This window comes from Apodemus sylvaticus, chromosome 13 (genome assembly GCF_947179515.1).
Source record: "Apodemus sylvaticus chromosome 13, mApoSyl1.1, whole genome shotgun sequence".
Classification (NCBI taxonomy): domain Eukaryota; kingdom Metazoa; phylum Chordata; class Mammalia; order Rodentia; family Muridae; genus Apodemus; species Apodemus sylvaticus.
This window is the reverse complement of record NC_067484.1, coordinates 44320079-44338408: the sequence shown is the minus strand read 5'-3', so window position 1 is coordinate 44338408 and position 18330 is coordinate 44320079. Positions and strand designations below refer to the sequence as shown.

Here is an 18330-nt window from a genome sequence, read left to right as displayed (position 1 = left end):
GTTAGCTATGCTAAGCTGTACTTAGCGGACTATAGACTCCCGGCCTTGGATGTGTTCATGGGCCTGCCGGTCCCCCAGCTCACTTCCAGTCCCTGTACAACTCCCACGGGTGTGTGACTGCCTTCCTCTCCAGCCTCAGGTGAAGTCCGCCATCTGTCCCCTCTTGCCATACCTGGCACATTTTTAGTTCCTTTAGTGCTCGGTTCTTTCCCTGTCACAGGACAAGGGCCAGTGCTTGTTCCCTTTGGCTGTCTCTTCCTCCCCTCTGCGATTGCTCATGTGTCCTGCGGGGCTCACATGCCAGCTTCCCGACATCCTTTCTTTCTTGCAGTCCTGCACTTTGTCGCATCTAAAGTGAACATATGTTAGTGTTCAACTCCCTGAAATTGGCAGAAATCTTGACAATGGACATCCACGCTTTACAATTATAATGATTCAACTAATGGAAGTTGAGAATGGAAGCTGAGGCAAGGCTAGCTTCATCACTGTCTAAATGTCACAGCGAGGGGGACAGGGAGATGTCCTGCCCTCCCACACGCCCACCAGTCAGTATATAGTAGATGCGCTGTAAATATTTTGCAGGTCGGGTAAAGTAAGAGTTGCTTTTGTGGTTCCTGAATCCCTGCCGCCCGTGTTTAACTATCCAGATGTGATGAGTTCATGTTTTCTCCTGACTCTCTTCTTCCCGGCTTTAGACTTCACTCTCTTTCTCTTAATCTTTGTCTTCATAGACCGAGGAGACTATATAACACAGGGTCCCCAAATGCAGAAGCCACTTATGTTTCTGGTTATGTCATTTAGCTGTCCTCCGGCCTCCTCTGAATTGACTCTTAGGTTTCCATGAGATGGTGTTTCTAATCTTTCCCCTGTTCCTGGTGGATAAGTGCTCATGTTTAGTGAGTGTTTTCACTGGGGTAGCCAGGGAGGCTGGCATTCGGAGGCATGCTCTCTGAAATGTTCTGCTTTCAAGACAAACATCTATACACTGAGGATTCTGGGAAAGTGTGTGGGGCTCCACAGAACAGCAAGACTTCAAATATGGTTGCTTTTCTGAAGTTCTCATTCCTACCCTCTCTGGGTAAATTATTTGCTCAGCTTCATTTGATAAGACTGAATTTGTTTATAAATACAATGGAAGAACATACTTAGGACAGAATGGAGAGTGTGTCATTACCTATAACTGGGGAACCGTTTATATTTGTTTTAAAGTGTCCAAAGAAGGAAAGTATTTAGAGGAGAATAATCTTATTTCAGTCATCTTTTGCTCTCTCCAAATACAGCTTATTACTCTATATTCACACAGATCACATAGCTTTGTTATACAAACTTTTAGATTTTTATAAATCTAATAGATTTTATAAACTTGAGTTTTTTACTTAGCATTGATCATTAAACTTAAGAAATTTATTGGCTCATGAATCAGTTTCTTTCTTTTTTCTTTTTTTTTAAATTTATTTATTTATTATATGTAAGTACACTGTAGCTGTCTTCAGACACTCCAGAAGAGCTCATTACGGATGGTTGTGAGCCACCATGTGGTTGCTGGTGTTTGAACTCATAACCTTCGGAAGAGCAGTCAGTGCTCTTAACTGCTGAGCCATCTCTCCAGCCCAATCAGTTTCTTTCTCTATAGAGATTGTGTGGCCTTTAAGATTTAGAGCATTAAAAAGCTTGCCCCAGGTTCGCTGCTCTCCTGCCTGCTGACAACCCTGTCAATCAGTAGGCTCCATGCCAACCTCTGATAATGCACTCTTAACTACAAAGGGCAGAGCATTTCCCTTTATCTTTTAGAGTCTACACGAGAACACAGGCTTACACATAATGTAACATGTATAGTTTGATGTATATGACATACTCACAAAGCTCTGTACCACTCATAATAGTGGCCCATCTCTGTTTGAAACATGGCTAGTGAGCAGAGAGGTATAGATAAGAACTAAAAATGAAGTCTCTAGAACTCTGAAAGGTAGATCTTACAGCCTAGGTCTGCCCTTAACTACTGTATCCTTAACCAATGATGAGTAAGTTGCTAGATCTTGCAGGGCCACTGTTTTGCCACTGGAAAGGAAGGTTGGCTCAGGTCAGTGAGTCTTAGCCCTGACGTCACTTCAGAAGCACTGGGGGGACTTTAAAAAATATAGTCAGGCCCTTCTGAGAGGCTCATTTGATTTTTAAAAATTCTCTGTGAAGCTACTGTTGAGAAGCCAGTGAAGGAATGACCTCCAGGCCTTTGCTCCCTGGGATGAGCTGAGCTGTACTTCAGCTGCTGTAGACAGGTCTGTTTCCTGGGTTAGATAGGCTGATCATGTGACTCTGCAGAAGAACCTCGGGTCGCGCACCAGCACCCCTGTACCCACATGTGCGATCCACCTGCCTCCTTCCAGAGCTTCCTGCTTCCCACAGCTCGACTGCTGTCTGAGAGTTGAGATGCTCGTGTTGTGAATGGAGTCTGCCCACAGTTGTGGTGAGGCACAAGAGAGCGCCCAGTTTGCTTCCCACCTTAGCTCTGAGCTGGTGGCCGACAGCCACATGAGTAGCTACAGCGCCGTGGCTTTGCTTCTTGCCATAACTAATCTTTTTCTGAATCATCATCTTCAAAATTCTGCATATTTTTTTGACAAGGTCTTTCGCTGTGTTTCTCTGGCTGGCCTGGAACTTGCTGTGTGGGTCAGACTGGCCTGGTAGCTACAGAGATCTATCATCTCTACTTTTTCCTCTGCCTGCAAAGTGCTAGGATCATAGGTGTATACCACTATTCAGCTTAATCTCCTTGATTCCTGAAATGACCAACACACACACACACACACACACACACATACACACTTGTATATATTGGACATAGTAGTTACTTGTAAAAACTTTGATCCTTTTGCATCTGTTCTAATCACTTTTAGACCCATAGAATGACAAGTTAATACTTGATAAGTATTGTTAACACAGTAAGATATTTTAAAATATGAAGCCTAGAGTAGTGGATCACACCGGACATCCTAGTACCGAAAAGGCTAAGGCAGAGTACGAGGCCAGCCCAGGCTACTGGGTGATACGCTGTCAAAACTAAACTAAAATAAAAAGTAAAAATAACAATAAACCTCAAGCGTTTAGGTTTCTCTTAAGCATCTTAAACTTCAAGCATTTAGGAAACCCTTCCTTCTCTTCCACTTTACCACCCAGTGGCCAGCTCCCTCATTCCAGTCTTGTCTCATTCTATAACAAAAGGAATAGTGACTGCTTGTGGCCACCAGGCCCCGAGATGAACTCTTTGATATCACACCTTAGCTTCCTACCAGGAGGCTGAAGGCTGAGGAGACCAGGCCCCCATAGCTCCACTGCTATTGGGCTTCCACCTCTTTCCTAAAAGCCAGTTGATGCATTCCGTCACTCCATCCTTGGAGTGATGCTACATGGTTTCCCAAGGACTACATCACGGGTTTGGCTGTTGCAGCTTTCCCTGAAGACACAATGCTAGGAAACAGTGGAGTTAGAACCTAGGCTGTCCTCATCACCCTGCCAGGTGCCTAGTGCTTTCAGAGGCCTGGCTACCACAGTCCATATTTTACCAGAGAGGAAACAGGGTACAAAGGGTTGCAGAAGTTGCCTACGATCACCATCTTCAATGCAAACCAGAGTCAAGATGGGAGCGTAGGACTTCCTAATTTCAAAGCCTCTAGTTCAAGCGCCATAGCTGTTGCTGTCCCTTCCTCTACCCACCATCTGTCAGTAGAATCTCTCTCAAGCCTCCTCCCTACCAAAGTCTGAGTAGTTCTATCCTCCTTTACTCAAAACCAGCCCGGGCCTGCTCCCTGGGCCTTAGATAATGCTAAACATACATTTAAGGCACTCTGAGGCTTGTTTTTCCCTCCCTCCATCCCTCCCTCCCTCCCTCTCTGACACTATTCCCAAGTGGCCAGCACCCCACACCTGCTGTGGGGCCCAGCTGCCCTGCTCTTCACTCACTGCCAGGCTTCTCCTGTCTTCGGGTGTCTCTCCACCTCTTAGCTCTTCGATCAGCTCCATGGTGAATACCTGTCCTGTTCTGGGAGGCCTTGGTACCCCCTACCCAATTCAGTGGGATTCACCTCTTCTGCCCCTCCCTCCCCTATCTCTCTCATATCTGTAAGTCTTTAAGCAGCATGCAGTGTGGACAACCTTACGTCCCAGGCCATAATGAAGGCAAAGGCCTTAAAACCACAGCCCTGAGCATCTACTAGTTGTTTAATAAACTCCAGTTAGCTGAATTATTAACTCGTGATAAGCCTGATTCCCCCCCCCCCTTCAAATGATCTTATGCTAATTTGGGGGCCAGCAAGACACGATTTTACATTTGTTTGTTCGTTTGTTTGTTTATAGAGATGACTTGAAGTATGTGTCATTGTGTTTGTTTAAGGGCTAGTGAAGCTGACCTTCTCGAACTCTGACTGTTCTAGTGAATGTCCCTTCCACGGTAATGGAAGCCATGTGCCGGCAGGATGCCCTGCAGCCCTTCAACAAAAGCAGCAAGCTTTCTCCCTCCAGCCAGCAGCGCTCCGTGGTTTTCCCACAGACTCCCTGCAGCAGGAATTTCTCCCTCTTGGATAAATCTGGGTCCATTGAGGCGGGATTTAACCAAATCAACGTGAAGAATCAGAGGGTCCTGGCGAGCCCAACCTCTACCAGCCAGCTGCACTCAGAATTCAGCGACTGGCACCTCTGGAAGTGCGGCCAGTGCTTTAAGACTTTCACACAGCGCATTCTCCTGCAGATGCATGTGTGCACGCAGAACCCCGACAGGTGAGACCCAGGGCTTGCTTTCCCGGAACACCGAGGTGCTTGCCTGTGGGGTGGAAGGTGCCAGAGTTCTATTAGGCAGAGTTCATCTGTGCGTCCAGTGTTTGTGAAGGCTGCACAGACAGGTTAGTGGTTGCCGAGAGGCGTCCACGCTCGCTCACTCGCTCACTATCCAAACAGTTCCATCCAACTTTTAAAGGGAGCAAAAGAGAAGGAGCATTTATGAATATCAGGGGTAGAAAATGAGGTCAGGATACTCAGAATCCCCTCTGTCTTCCAAAGATAATATAGCTGACTGCCGGGCGGCTGTCACAGCCGTTTCAGAGTTCACCTCCAGTGTGCCGTGAGTATGAACTTAATTAAGTACTAAGAGGTAATGAATTGGAATTTTTTGCTTAGTACTATTTTTCTTCGGAGCATGCAAACCCATAAATCCTGCAAACCTGTCAAAAGGAAATACCCACTCGGCTAGTGATGTGGAGGAAAACAGATGCCACTTATTCAATAAACTAATATCCACACAGAAGAAAAATGTTGACTAGATACCTCAGAGTCAAAGTTGGTTTGAAAGTTTGTCAATACAGAATTTTATGGCCATGAACTGAGGATGAAATTTAGCTGAACAAGTGAATTAAAATTTCAGGTACTCTGACGAGTGGCCCAGTAGATATAATGGAACTATTATTTATGAATCAAAACTGGTTTATTTGACAGTCTTGAGAGCTGGGAGCGCAAAAGACAAAGATCAAATTAATTCAATAAGAAGGTTCCTTGTGTTTTATCTCTCCTTCATGTCCTATGAGAACTTGATTAAAACCAAAATATCCAAGAAAGGCCTAGACAAAAAATTCACTTTGAATATAAAAGTCAAAAAAATAAATTTTTGGGGGGGCTAGGATTAGACATTTGGAAGCAAGATTCCTGAATTGTTTTAATTCTGTCACTGATTAACCTTAATGAAGTAAAACATGAGACTCTTTGTCTCGTAATATAGACACTCAGCTCTCTCCTCTCAGCTCCACAGCATACAGCGGCATGCTTAGGAAATCCACAGAAGGACAAGGGAGAGAGGTGAGGGGGGGTGCATTCTAATCGCAGTTTCAGGATATTTATACATCTGCATCTGCACACATTTTATTTGCACCATTCTCGAAACTGCTTGCTTAGCCCCAAGCAGTACTGTAACTAATCAATATGGAAACATTTCATTTAGGGCTAAAGCAGCTGTGCCTAGGTATGCAACCACAGACTTGCGTTATGGAGGTGAAATATAAAAGTTGGAACATGATTTTTTTTTTCCCTGCAGAAAGGCTTTTCTTAAAAGTTTGCAGTCATGTATCTATAGCCCTATGATGTGTTTTTCCTAGCTTACGCATCCCTTTAAGACACACTGAAAATCTTCTTATAAAAACTGAGTTCAGATGTATGGGTGTGTTGTTTGCAAGTTGTAGTCATGGTAACTAGTCATGCACAGTGAAATTAAAAATAGGTCACAGTTTCTGGGTTTTTGAGTGTCATCTGATTTCATGTTCAGTATTACAAAGGCAATGAAAATGTTTTATGGTAAGTGAACATTAAAGCAGCCTGTTTCGTCTGACCCAAGTTCTACCCAGAAAATTGCATGTCATGGTTTAAGTCTCTTTAAAGTTTGTCCTATAAAATACATACAGCACCACAGCTAAATACATCTAATCTAAACAACGAGTTTATATGAACAAAATATCTCCAAGGGAGATTGTTAAGGTTAAGGATATTTGTAGGCAAGTTTAGTGTGATTGGTAAATCTCTCAGTGGTATGAGTCCCATTCTGTGCTAGAGTCTGATAGGTTTGTGGGACTCAGCACCCAGGAGTGGTGGGAGAAGCCCTCTCAGATGAAGTGAAGTAATAGGTGCTTATGATCAACAATAATGATCAGGGTGAGATCATATCACTTAGGGAGTGGGTTTCCGATTCTTCCCTAAGCTTTGTTGAAGACACGAAAGGTAGTTGACATCACTCATTAATAAGTTAAAGAATCAGGATGTGAGGAAAACCAGACTCTTTAAAGGCACATAATACAATCCAATGTTTCTTAGTAACAATGGCAAGGCAGTTGAATTACATCATCAATCTCAGATTTTTAAAGAGGAAAATCTGGTCACTTTGATCTATTAATTTTATTTTAGATGAATAATTTATTTTTTTTTACCATATATCACTTGAACAATACTTTTCTGTCTGAAAACATGAGTTGGGCTCTTTATAATGGAGAGTTTGGAGATAGGGAGATACGCTCCAGTATTCCTAACCACACAAGGAAAAGCTAAATAGGAGAACTCTGCAATCTAGACATGACAGTTGTCATAATGGTTGCTAAATTTGAAAACTTGCCTGTTCTATTTGTGGGAGCATGCCTCTGCTAAATATGACATATTCATTGGTGACTAGCTTCATAGTTAGTTGGTTGTGTTCCACAGTTGGTGCCCGTTCATCCATAACCGATGTCCCTCACACCATTGGAGCACCCCTACAAACATAAAAATCCACGCTCAAATTCCTTACATAAAATGGTGTAGAATTTGCAGATAACCTATGCAGATTCTCCTGTATGCTTTAAATTATCTTTAAATAACTTATAAAATACCCCAAAGAGTTATGAATACCATGTGAATAATTTTTATTCCGTATTGTTTAGAACTACTGACAAGGAAGGTCTACACATATTCTGTATAGGTGAATACTTTCTTTAAAAAGTAGTTTTCTATCTCTAATTGGTTGAATCTGTTGATTAGAGACCTACATATTGGGGGGGAGGGCAACTGAACAGTAAAATAGTTTAACAGAAACTATTTCTCCTTACTTGGAAAACTCCTGTGAAAATCTCACTAGAGAGAAAGACCAGAGGACAGAGTCAGAAGGTAAATGGGTACAAATTTGGAACAGATCCCTGAAATGTAAGTCCAGAGGATTTTTCAGTCTACAGAGTATTTGGCTGTAAAACATCAGACATTGAATTTTCATCAAGGGGAATGCATGTTCGATATCTGTGATCCTTTTCACAGGAGGTGCCATTAAAAAGTATAAAGGAAAGATCTGTGGATACCTAGTGAAGGGTCATCATTTCCCATCTCTGACCTACACACAGTGAATACAGGAGAAAAATGAGTTTGGTCTGGCAAAATCAGAACAAGGGATAAACATATCCATGAAGGTCCAAGAGCCATAGACTCCTCTGTCTGTCTGTCCCTCTTTCTCCCTCTCTCCCTCTTTCTCTCCCCCCCCTCCGATTTCATTCTGCTGATAATAAGCCAACAGATCCTCAGATCTTTTTCCTTTTCCAAAGAGAAGAAGTTGTTGGAATGTAGACCAATTGAGATTCTGTTTACAGAGTTTGCAAGCACTTGAGTTTCTATATAAACTTAATGCCTGAGCCAGGACACCTTGACTTACTCTGGCTGGCACCAGGAGGTAGATATCTCCTTTCTCTTCTGGATTTTTGCTGCAGAAACATTCACTAGGGTCCAGAGGGAGGGTCCTCCAAGAACTGGTGAACAAAGCTTTTGATCACAGTTGATTATTTTCTGAAGGTCCTCATTTTCACTGGAAATGTATTTATAATATTTATCTTTATTTTATACTTTTCTTTTTCTTTCTCTCCCCCTCCCCTTGTTTGTGCTACATAGGACAAAGTCTGCCTTAAGCCCCGAGGCACACCATCAGCCCTTCACAACTGTGTTTAAGTGTCATTGATTATAAATGAAAGAATAGTGCTAATGGGAAAATGAGTTTCAAAGGCTCTGTCTGAAGCTGGAGAGATAGCGCAGAGGTTAAGAGCACAGCCTGCTTTTCCAGAGGTCCTGACTTTAATTCCCAGCAACCACATGGTGACTCAAAGGCTCTGTGTGGGAGTAGCCTACAGGTCACTGTTCTTGCATTCGCTGCCCCTAGCCATGAAAGAGCAAAGGTTATCTTACTTCTCCTTTATAGTGTTTTGTAGACTCTTGGGTTGAACACTTCTAACCCTTTCGAGACTTATTACACGGAGGTAACCTCTTCTTCCACCCAGCCAGCAGTGACTTAAAGTTGGGCCCCCCTGAAGTCTTGCAAGCACTTGGGCTGCCTGCATGGTCCGAGGAGAGGGTATAGCCCCAAGTGAACAACTTTTATCCTGGAGGTTTTCATGCTATAAAAGGAAAAAATAAAAGGACAATTAATAATTTTGAACCAAGTCACACCTAATTTTATTAAACGTTTCAACCTTTTCCTATGTACACCAAACCAATTACAGACTCAGAGCAAATGAATTGCACATTTCACTGGCGTAATCATTGGCAAAGTTAGGTACCAGTGACAGAGGATGTCAGGAGACGGGAATGGAATGGTCTCACTGCTTTCTTTCTCCTTAAAAGTCTACCAGTGATGATTTTGCAGAAGTAAATCTGCCCACACTCTTGTGTGCTCTGCAGATGAATTTTGTAAATGTGTATGTAGCACTTTACAGTTTTTCCCAAAGCTTGGGTTTTCCTGTGTTGGAACTAGCTACATGAAACTACTTCAATCTAGGTTACTATAAATCAAGTTAAGGAACACTTAGCTTCTCGGTCACACTAGTCGATTTCCAAATGCTTAGCTGTTCTTTGTAGCGAGTGGCCCCATATCAGGCTATGCAGTTCTAGACAATCTCTATTGTTGGCTTTCCTGCTTTAGATGCCAGTCAGCCACCCAGCCCCACAGAGTTGTTCACTGTTCGATGCTATTCCTTTGGGTTTGCTTTGAAAATGATGGGAGGCTATGTGTGCATGATGTGTTATGAGAACCAAGTATTTTTGAAATATGCTCCCCAATTGCAGTGATGTAAGATCCTGGCCCCACGGATGTCTATCTCTATGTGCTTTTCTGGCATGACATATCAAACAGAGATACAACTTAGAGTTAAGATAGATTCTATTCAAAAGTTTGATCAAGTTAACCTTCTTGCCGGACTTTGGGAAATTGAAGGGGGTGCTGGCTGCGGTTCAGGTAGTGAAATGCTTGGCACGCAAATACAAGGACCTGAGTTCTCTCATTAGCACCCACGTGAAAAGCCCCAGCTTGGTGGCACGCACTAACATCTGAGAACTGGGGAGGCAAAGACCAAAGGATCCTTGGAACCCACAGACCAGCCAGCCTCATCTTGTCAGTGAGTCTTGGGTACAGTGACAAGCTGTCTCAAAGAAGATGGATGGGCCCTGAGGAACACCACCACATGTGCACACATATACACAGCCCCCCACCCCCAATGTAAGCAAAATGTTGATAATGGCAGTTCACCCTGTGTTCTGGAAGTCCTGTTGTTATTTGAGAGATATGAAGAGTCACTGAGAGAGACTGTTACAGGAACAAGAACTCACTTAAGCCCCAGATCCTCATATTAAAAGAATCAGACTCTTCCAAGATGAATGTCAGCAGATGCTCTGAAATCACTGTAAGGTACCTAAAATGAAAGGCTATAACTCGGCGTTGTGAAATTTACTAAAGCAAGGTTCGTACCTATATTCTGATACAGGGTTTTCTTGTTAATCAGCGTTCTCAAGGTTTTACCAAAGCACAAAGATTGTCTGCATTTTAGAATATATGGAGGTGGGGAACAGGGACAGGGAGAGGAAGTGAAAGCACTTTGTGGGCAGGGAGCTAGCTGTGACCATCACGCAAGGTGGCATCACACTGGAAATACTATGACTGACAAGCCTCTTGGGGAAACATTAGCTATTTTCTCCAAAGCAGGAGAAAGATATGATATGGAAAACTGGAGTTCAGGGAAGCTGAGTGACTTAACCACATCCCATAGCTGACTAGAACCAGAGGCTGAGGTGAACGTACCTCTCCTATTCCAGACACTCCTGATTTGTCAAGCTGTGTTCCACATAGTTTTAAAAACTGTCCCATAGTATCTGGTGAAATGGCTCAGTGGTTGAGAGGCCTTGTTCTTCAATGGGTCCCCAAGTTTGGCTCCCAACACCTATATTGGATAATTCACAACTAGCTGTAACTCCAGCTCCAGAGTATTTGATGGCAGCCATAGGTACTCATGTATACATGCACACACATGCATGTGCAAATGCATGCGTGCACACACACACTGGTGCACACACACCTTAAGTGATAACTTTGAAAGCCTGTTCCACAGAATCCCTAGCAAGTGTTCTCTGGCTCATCCTTGGCAAAAGTGATGCTCTAAGGTTTTTGCCCCTTTTCCCTTGATGACAGAATTCTACATCAGCCTTTCACATCTTCTCTGCGAATCTTTGCCGTTGTCACTATCAGCATAAAAGGATGGATTGACTTCTGACTGCAGAAAATAAATCACCCCAACTTTTGACAGAAGAGTTAGAAAAAAAAAGGAAAAGATTAATTGGTTTTATTTAGTGGCTTATTGTTTATAGTGATAGCTATTAAAAATAGATAACCAGAGGCTAATAAATGTTAATGGTCCCTTCACTATTAGAAAAATCAATTGTCAGTGAATATAGCATATATTAATACATTATTTTGTTTATGATCCTCAATAGCATGTAAAAAATTTCATCCCCAGAGTACTGTTTTCTGCGAACTCTTTTTAAGGTCAACATTTATTGCCAAGAATAGATTTGCCAGGAGGATATTTTCCTCGGTAGGCAATTTTAATGGCTTTCAAAGCGTTATTTTATAATTATAATAAAATGCATGTGTAATTTGTCAAGATTGATAAACTCCTTTCCAAGGACCCTTATGTATTTCTTTGAAACCTGTTTGAGAGCAGTTAGATAGATTTCTAAGTGTAAGTAATTAAAATTGTATAGTATTGAGTTATTGACCAATGTTGGACTATTAATCAAGCTAAAAAATTCTACAATCAGTGCTCAGCATGCTGAAGTCCAGTGAAATAATAGTATTTGTGTTCAGTGAGGCAAGTAGCCACAATTAAGCACTTCAGTTGACAAATGAGAGGGTACACTTTATTTTGCACTTAATTGAATTGTTGTACATGCTCGGTCACCATTGTCTCTCAGCCCTTCAGTTTGGTGTCTGGTCATTGGCGCTTCTGTATTTGTTAAAGGCAGAGCAATTAAGTTTGCTTCACCATTGGCTTTCTAAATGCAGCCAATGTCTGGGCTGCAAACCCGAGCTCAGTGAGTGTGGCAAAGATCCTTCAAGGCAGATTATTATTAATTTCCTGAACAAAATAATTTTGATAAACAAATTAGAGGCCTATCAAGGGATGATTTGAAATAGTCTTGAATAGGGACAAGTCCTCAGATTTCTTCTGACTCACTGGATTCTGCTTGAGTAAGCAGAATAACTTCTGGAGAGAAGACAGAATTTTAATCTATTTTATGAAAACTCAAAATTGATTTACTTCTCGTGAGCTGGGAAGAGTGCGCTCTGATAATCTTGCTAATTATCAGGTATTTGTCACAACTTCCTCCCACTGGCATTTGCATCACAGTCACCTCCCTGCAAGCACAGTGACATTTGTCATTTCTTGCTGTCATAAATCATTCCTTGCAACCGGATTCAGTGGGGAGGTAAGATTCAAGAACAAGACTCAGGGAGCTGGAGAGCTGACTCGGTAGTTAAGAGGACTGGCTGAGTTTGCAGAGGACCTGGGTTTGGCTCCCAGAAACCACATGGCAGCTTACAGCCATCTGTAATTCCAGAGCCAGGAATTCTAACAACCGCTCTGGCAGCAGGTGCATGTGTGTATGTACATTCATGCAGACATTCAACATACATGTTAGGAAGAGGAGGAGGAGGAGGAGAAAGAGGAGGAGGAGAAAGAGAAGAAGAAGAAGAAGAAGAAGAAGAAGAAGAAGAAGAAGAAGAAGAAGAAGAAGAAGAAGAAGAAGAAGAAGAAGAAGAACAACAACAACAACAACAACAACAACAACAACAACAACAACAACATAGGTCCTGAATTCAATTCCCAGCAACCACATGGTGTCTCACAACCAACTGTAATGGAATTCTATGTCTTCTTCTGGTGTGTCTGAAGACAGCTACAGTGTATTCATATACATAACATAAATCTTAAAAAATAAAAGTAAGTTGTAATTGCACTACAAAAAATTAAAAAGAAGGAGAAGGAGGAGGAGAAGAAGGAGAAGAAGAGAAGAAGAAGAAGAAGAAGAAGAAGAAGAAGAAGAAGAAGAAGAAGAAGAAGAAGAAGAAGAAGAAGAAGAAGAAGAAGAAGAGAGGACTCAGTAGATAAATATTTAGGGTGGGTGAGAAGTCAGGCTTTCTTTTATAAAGAGACACATCTGGTACAGGTCTGGGTTCATCTTGGGTAGACCCTAAGGCAGTTTAATATTTATTAAAATGTGTGTGCAACTTGGCTGCTTGCCTACTTATTTCCCTGACACTTGGAATAAGGTTCAAACACCCATGATGACCTTGACATCAATGGCTTATATCCTTTGAGGACATTTTGTCCTCAGTCTCTGTGCCAAACTGTGATAATAGCAACTGCTTCCCCTGTCCCGCTCAGAGGATTACTGTAAAGATTAAAGTAGATAGTTGATTTTAAAGCACTTTGAAAAGTAGAGGATACTAAGGAATCATAAAAGACAATTATGTATTTCTTTTGTACTCTTTGGCTTAATTAATCCCGTGCTTACGTCTGTAAAGCTTGCAGAAATATGCTGGTAGTTGCTGGTGGGGCGATCAAGACCATCAAACAGCTGCTCTTGAAACAGTATGATTAATACAGGAAGGCAATGCTTGCCTGTGAGCTGCTATGTCTCGGCAGCTCTGTGAATTTTGCAATGAGTAGCAGCTCTCAGCAGCCCGTGCTCTGAGCCTGTCTTTGAAAGAGTATTGAATGTCACCAGAGTCGCAGCCTCTTTCCTCACAGTTGCTGCCTGACTCAGGAAGCCGTGACCAGTCATTCTTTATTTGTTTCAGACCCTATCAGTGTGGCCACTGCTCGCAGTCCTTTTCCCAGCCATCAGAACTGAGGAACCACGTAGTCACTCACTCCAGTGACCGGCCTTTCAAGTGTGGCTACTGTGGCCGTGCCTTTGCTGGGGCCACCACCCTCAACAACCACATCCGGACCCACACTGGAGAAAAGCCCTTCAAGTAAGTAGTGGACAGCTGTCCATCTTTTTTCCTTACCTTTCTTGGAAGCTGGCAGACCTTGGTCTGCTCAGCCCAGCTGGTTGGGAAGGCTGCTTGTCATGTTGGTGTCTGTGTTATAAGAGCTTCCCCGGGGTTTCTCAGCTGACATTTGGAAATGAAGTAAGAAAAGCTACACTGGTACTGGCTCAAGGTTTACAAAATTTCAGACATGAGGTAGCCTCTGGGGCCTGTTTCCTCATCAGTAAAGTAAGTAGGTATGAGCAGCTAACTTCAGTAGTCTTTCCAGTTCCTGTGGGGTCTATGCGTCTGACTCTGATTTACAGAGCTCATGGCCATTGGCAGGCTCCCATAACCATAACCATAACCATGAGGAGAATGTTTAGGATAGTTTAGGATGCTTGAGTAATCCTCTTGGAGAATCTAATGACAGTTTTTTGTCATTTATTAGTGTGAACCTATTATAGCAGACCACTTGTGACTCTTTAGCATAAACTTTGGACCTTAAAATTATCAGGTTGATGAAAATCACAACAAAAACAAAAGGTATATTGAAGTTTTTTACTAAAAACTTCAGAGAATGTGGGGAAGGGCATTTGAACAAGAGTGTGTTTCAACATATAATCCATTCATCAAAGCAGCAGACATTTGAACTATGCAAAATGACCCATCCATCCATCTATCTATCCATCCATCCATCAATGTATTCATACAATCAAAATAAATGCCTACTTTTTCCATTGGTCATCCTGCTAGGCACAAGAGATACAAAGGTGAATGAGACTCTGCCTCTTCACTTTGAAGACCTCACACTCTAAGGGGAAGCCCAATCAACCAATCAATCAATCAATCAAATTATAACATGGGATGAAAAGTATAACAAGATATATGTATATATATCTTATTATATAGATAGATATAGATATAGATATAGATATTGTATATATATATAGTTTTGAGGAGTATCAGAGAAATGGAATCATCAGATCTGTGTGGGATACAATGTTTAACATGTGTACTAAAGGACCATCAGGAGTTTGCCAGACATAAAAGGGAGAAGAGGCTATTTCCTGGGGTTTAAACCACACATTAGTCTAGTGGTCTCGGAAGAGTTGGCCCGATGAACTCTTTTCCCTTAGCACTGCTACATTTCTACTCGTTTCCTGTACTTGCTTTCCTTATTCGTGAAAGAAAATTTTAAAACGCAGATGGCCAGCCATATTTACCTTCTGTAGGGCAAGCTCTAGCAGGACAGGAAATGAGTCTACCAGTAGGAGACTAAACTTGCTTGGTCTTGGCCAAGAAGTTTCTCCTTCTGTGCTCATCCTGAAGCCAGGTACAGCTCATGGTAACAGGGTACTGTTGGTCCTGTCCCAGGGACCTGCCTGCCTCACTGGTCTGTCAACTAAGGGAGGGGCTCATAAAAGCCTTTTATGACTTGTTATGTCTTTTACCTCTATTATTCTTTTAAAAATATTAATTAATTGATTTTTTTGTGTGTGTCTGCATATATGTGGACATATATGTGTCATGTGTATGTGTAGAGATCAGAAGACAACTTGTAGGAGCTGGTTTACTCCTTCTGCTGTGTGGGCCCTGAGGATCAAATGCCAGCTGTCAGGCTTGGTGGCAAGCACTGCTGAGTCATCTTTCCAGTCACTCCATCATTGTCACCTGTGTTCCTTAATGGTTTAGTTTGTTATACTAATAGTAAAAAACAGTGATGATTTTTGTCTGTGTACTTGCTTACTACATAAAGTCTTCTGGCTAAGTGGGACAGGATGGTACCTAAAAAAAAATATCCAACATACCAACCAAGATCTGTCCCTGGAGGATGCAATAGTCCAAAGAGGCCACATTTCTCTAATCCAGTGAAGGGCCAGTTGGCTTGTCCCTATCTTAAAAATTCTCTGCCTTGGGTTAGATGTTATCACCAGGCCCAATTCTCAAGGGCTCACAGATTCTGGCTTTGCAGCTGTTCTGGAGGTAGGAGGTAACTGTGCTACTTTGAGAGAGTTTGGGAGGACAGACCCCATTGGTCCTTTATATTAGAGAGGGTAGCCGAATGGATTCAGTGCCAGGAATCAGATTGATTTTTATCTCGTTGCAGTGTAAATAGATTTTAGTAATTAATTGAAGCGGTTTGAGGGTCAGGATGGGAAATAGATTTCTATTAATGTTAAGGTGTTACTTATGTGTAACCTCGTTGACTCCACTCAATTTTTTTCTTTAACATCCTGTTTTTGTCATGTTTCCAATAGAGTTGCCATCTTAACTTAATTTTAATTCATCAGAGTAATATTCGAAGTGCTTTAGTAATTGTCTTTCCCCCCCTTTCGGACAGTATCGCTCTTTTGTTCATGCCTGCTTTCAATCTGGGAATAACAACTGAACAAAAGATCACAAAGCAGCCAGGTTGTTGGATAACATTCTATCTGACTGTTTTAGTCTGGTTTCTTCTTGCTTTTGGCAAAATAGCCATGTTAGCGTATTTTGGGCATTTAAAATGATCAAATATATATATATGCCCAGAGGAGAGCTGAGGGCGTGCTTTACTTTGAAAGTGCAAGATTTAAACATCTTCTAGGGAATGGAAAGCTAAATCCTTTAGTGTATACAAGATCTTTCAGGGTTGTAGTATTGCAAAGGAGTTTGGGAATCTTTCTAACCCAGCCCATGGATATCCAACCCATGGACGTTTGTAAATATTATGAAGATATCCTTTTACAAGCTTATAAAACAAACATTTAAAAAAACTTTTTGTTGCAAATTAGACAATAAAAATGGTTTCACCACCACAGTTAATTTTACTACTTCAACTAATGGGCATTGGCTTAAACAACATTGCAGAGGCTGAAAAGAATCTTGTAAAGATGCACAAACCGAAATTGTAAGCCCAAGACTATTTCTACATAGATGACCCAGTGGCCTCATTCCTTGGTCCAAGAGGTCTTCTCAGCATCTCCAGGATGATCAGAGCCAGAGTCTGCTGGTCAGGAAAAGTAATTTCATTGTACTTAGCTCTGCTGCTCAGGACTTAGCAGGAAGGGCATGGAAACTGCTGGCCTCCCAAGGGGCCCAGGCAAGTGGTTGTGTAGAGCCATGATCCCTGCAGGCTTTGCCTCACATCTGATCACCTGGAACCTCCTCAGAAGAATCTATGTCCTAAATTCTTGGTAGACCCTGAGCTCGTCAAGAGCCAAGCTAGGCTGAAGACTTGGAATTTCTAAGTTAAAGCCTTCCCATAAGAAAACAAACTAAGGACTGGATCAAAGGTTTTAGCTTTAGTTTGCTATGGGAGACAGAAGTCTTGGGACACAAGGAGGAAAAGAGCATTGCACATTACAGCAATGGTTAGGCACTGTACTGTAGGAAGGATAGTTGGTGGAGGTGTTGGAAGCCTCTCAGTGAGGACTTGTTTCTCCCACTCTTTGCTGAATGAGTTCTCCCAAGGTTTGGGGTAGAGGATGTATTTGACCTGGGAAGCTGCACAAACAGGCCAGGACTTGCCCTAGGACACTCCACTGTTTTTAGAAGGGAAAAATACTCACCCTAATGCTTTTGCCTTCAGTAAAGGGAGTTTTTCTCAAAAAAAAAAAAAAAAAGAAGAAAGGAAAAATAAAAAAAGAGAAAATTCTAAAAGTACATCCACTATTTAAGCAAGACATAGACAAAAATCAAAGCAACTCTGAACATTTAAACATTTGCCATATACAAAGTCTTGGGCAGTTCCGTCTAGTTCGAGTATTTTTATGGCACACAGCAGATGCCCTGAGAGATTCTTGAAGGTTTTCTGTGTACTAGAACTTTACATCATCTTGTGATGTTTCAATTCCGATGGCCCAATCAACATAGTTAACAACAGAAGGATGTCAAACGGAAAAGGGACATAAAGGCTAATTCAGACTCTCATACCTGTAGGAAGTTGGGGACTTTCTGTTTGCTGAAGCGTTTGGAAGACTTTCCACATGTATGTGTCCGTGATGTTCCCTTCAAGGCTGTGTCATCAGTGCCCGTGTCAAGGGAAGGCACAGGATTGCAATTCAGGGTTAAGTGGCAGCTCAGCTGAAGCCCTTCTCTGACCTCCCAGAACCAAGGTACTTGACGGAGTAGGTCTTTCTAATGAGTTCCATGAACCTGGGAAAATAACTTAGAGACATTTCTCATCTAGAGTTTAGGACAATGGAAATAAAACTGAAACCCCAGTCTTACTTTTTTAAAAAAAGGTATTCTTATAGTTATATGTCTTTAATTCCCCAAATATATACATTCTTATTCCAAAACCACATAGATATTATGTCTAATAATCCATATTTCCCAAGGAAAGGAAATCCCCCAGGGTAAGCTCTAAATTCAAATAATTTCTCCACATATGCATGTTATTTTCTTCTGTTTGGTGACTAGACATGATCTCTGCCTGCAAAGGAGTGGTCTTCTTTCAAACCCCATAGATTGGGAGATTTTTTTTTTTATGCTTATAACAGATGGCT

At 41.9% G+C, this 18330-nt stretch overlaps 1 protein-coding gene across 1 annotated transcript in view; it reads left to right on the top strand.

The window, feature by feature from the left end:
- Positions 1–18330, top strand: part of Prdm6 (PR/SET domain 6) — a 104250-nt gene that overhangs the window by 82561 nt on the left and 3359 nt on the right. Inside the window, exons 5-6 of the mRNA XM_052155502.1 lie at positions 4428–4770; positions 13667–13843. Of these exons, the coding sequence (XP_052011462.1) occupies positions 4428–4770; positions 13667–13843 (520 nt within the window). The remainder of the gene's footprint in view (positions 1–4427; positions 4771–13666; positions 13844–18330) is intronic.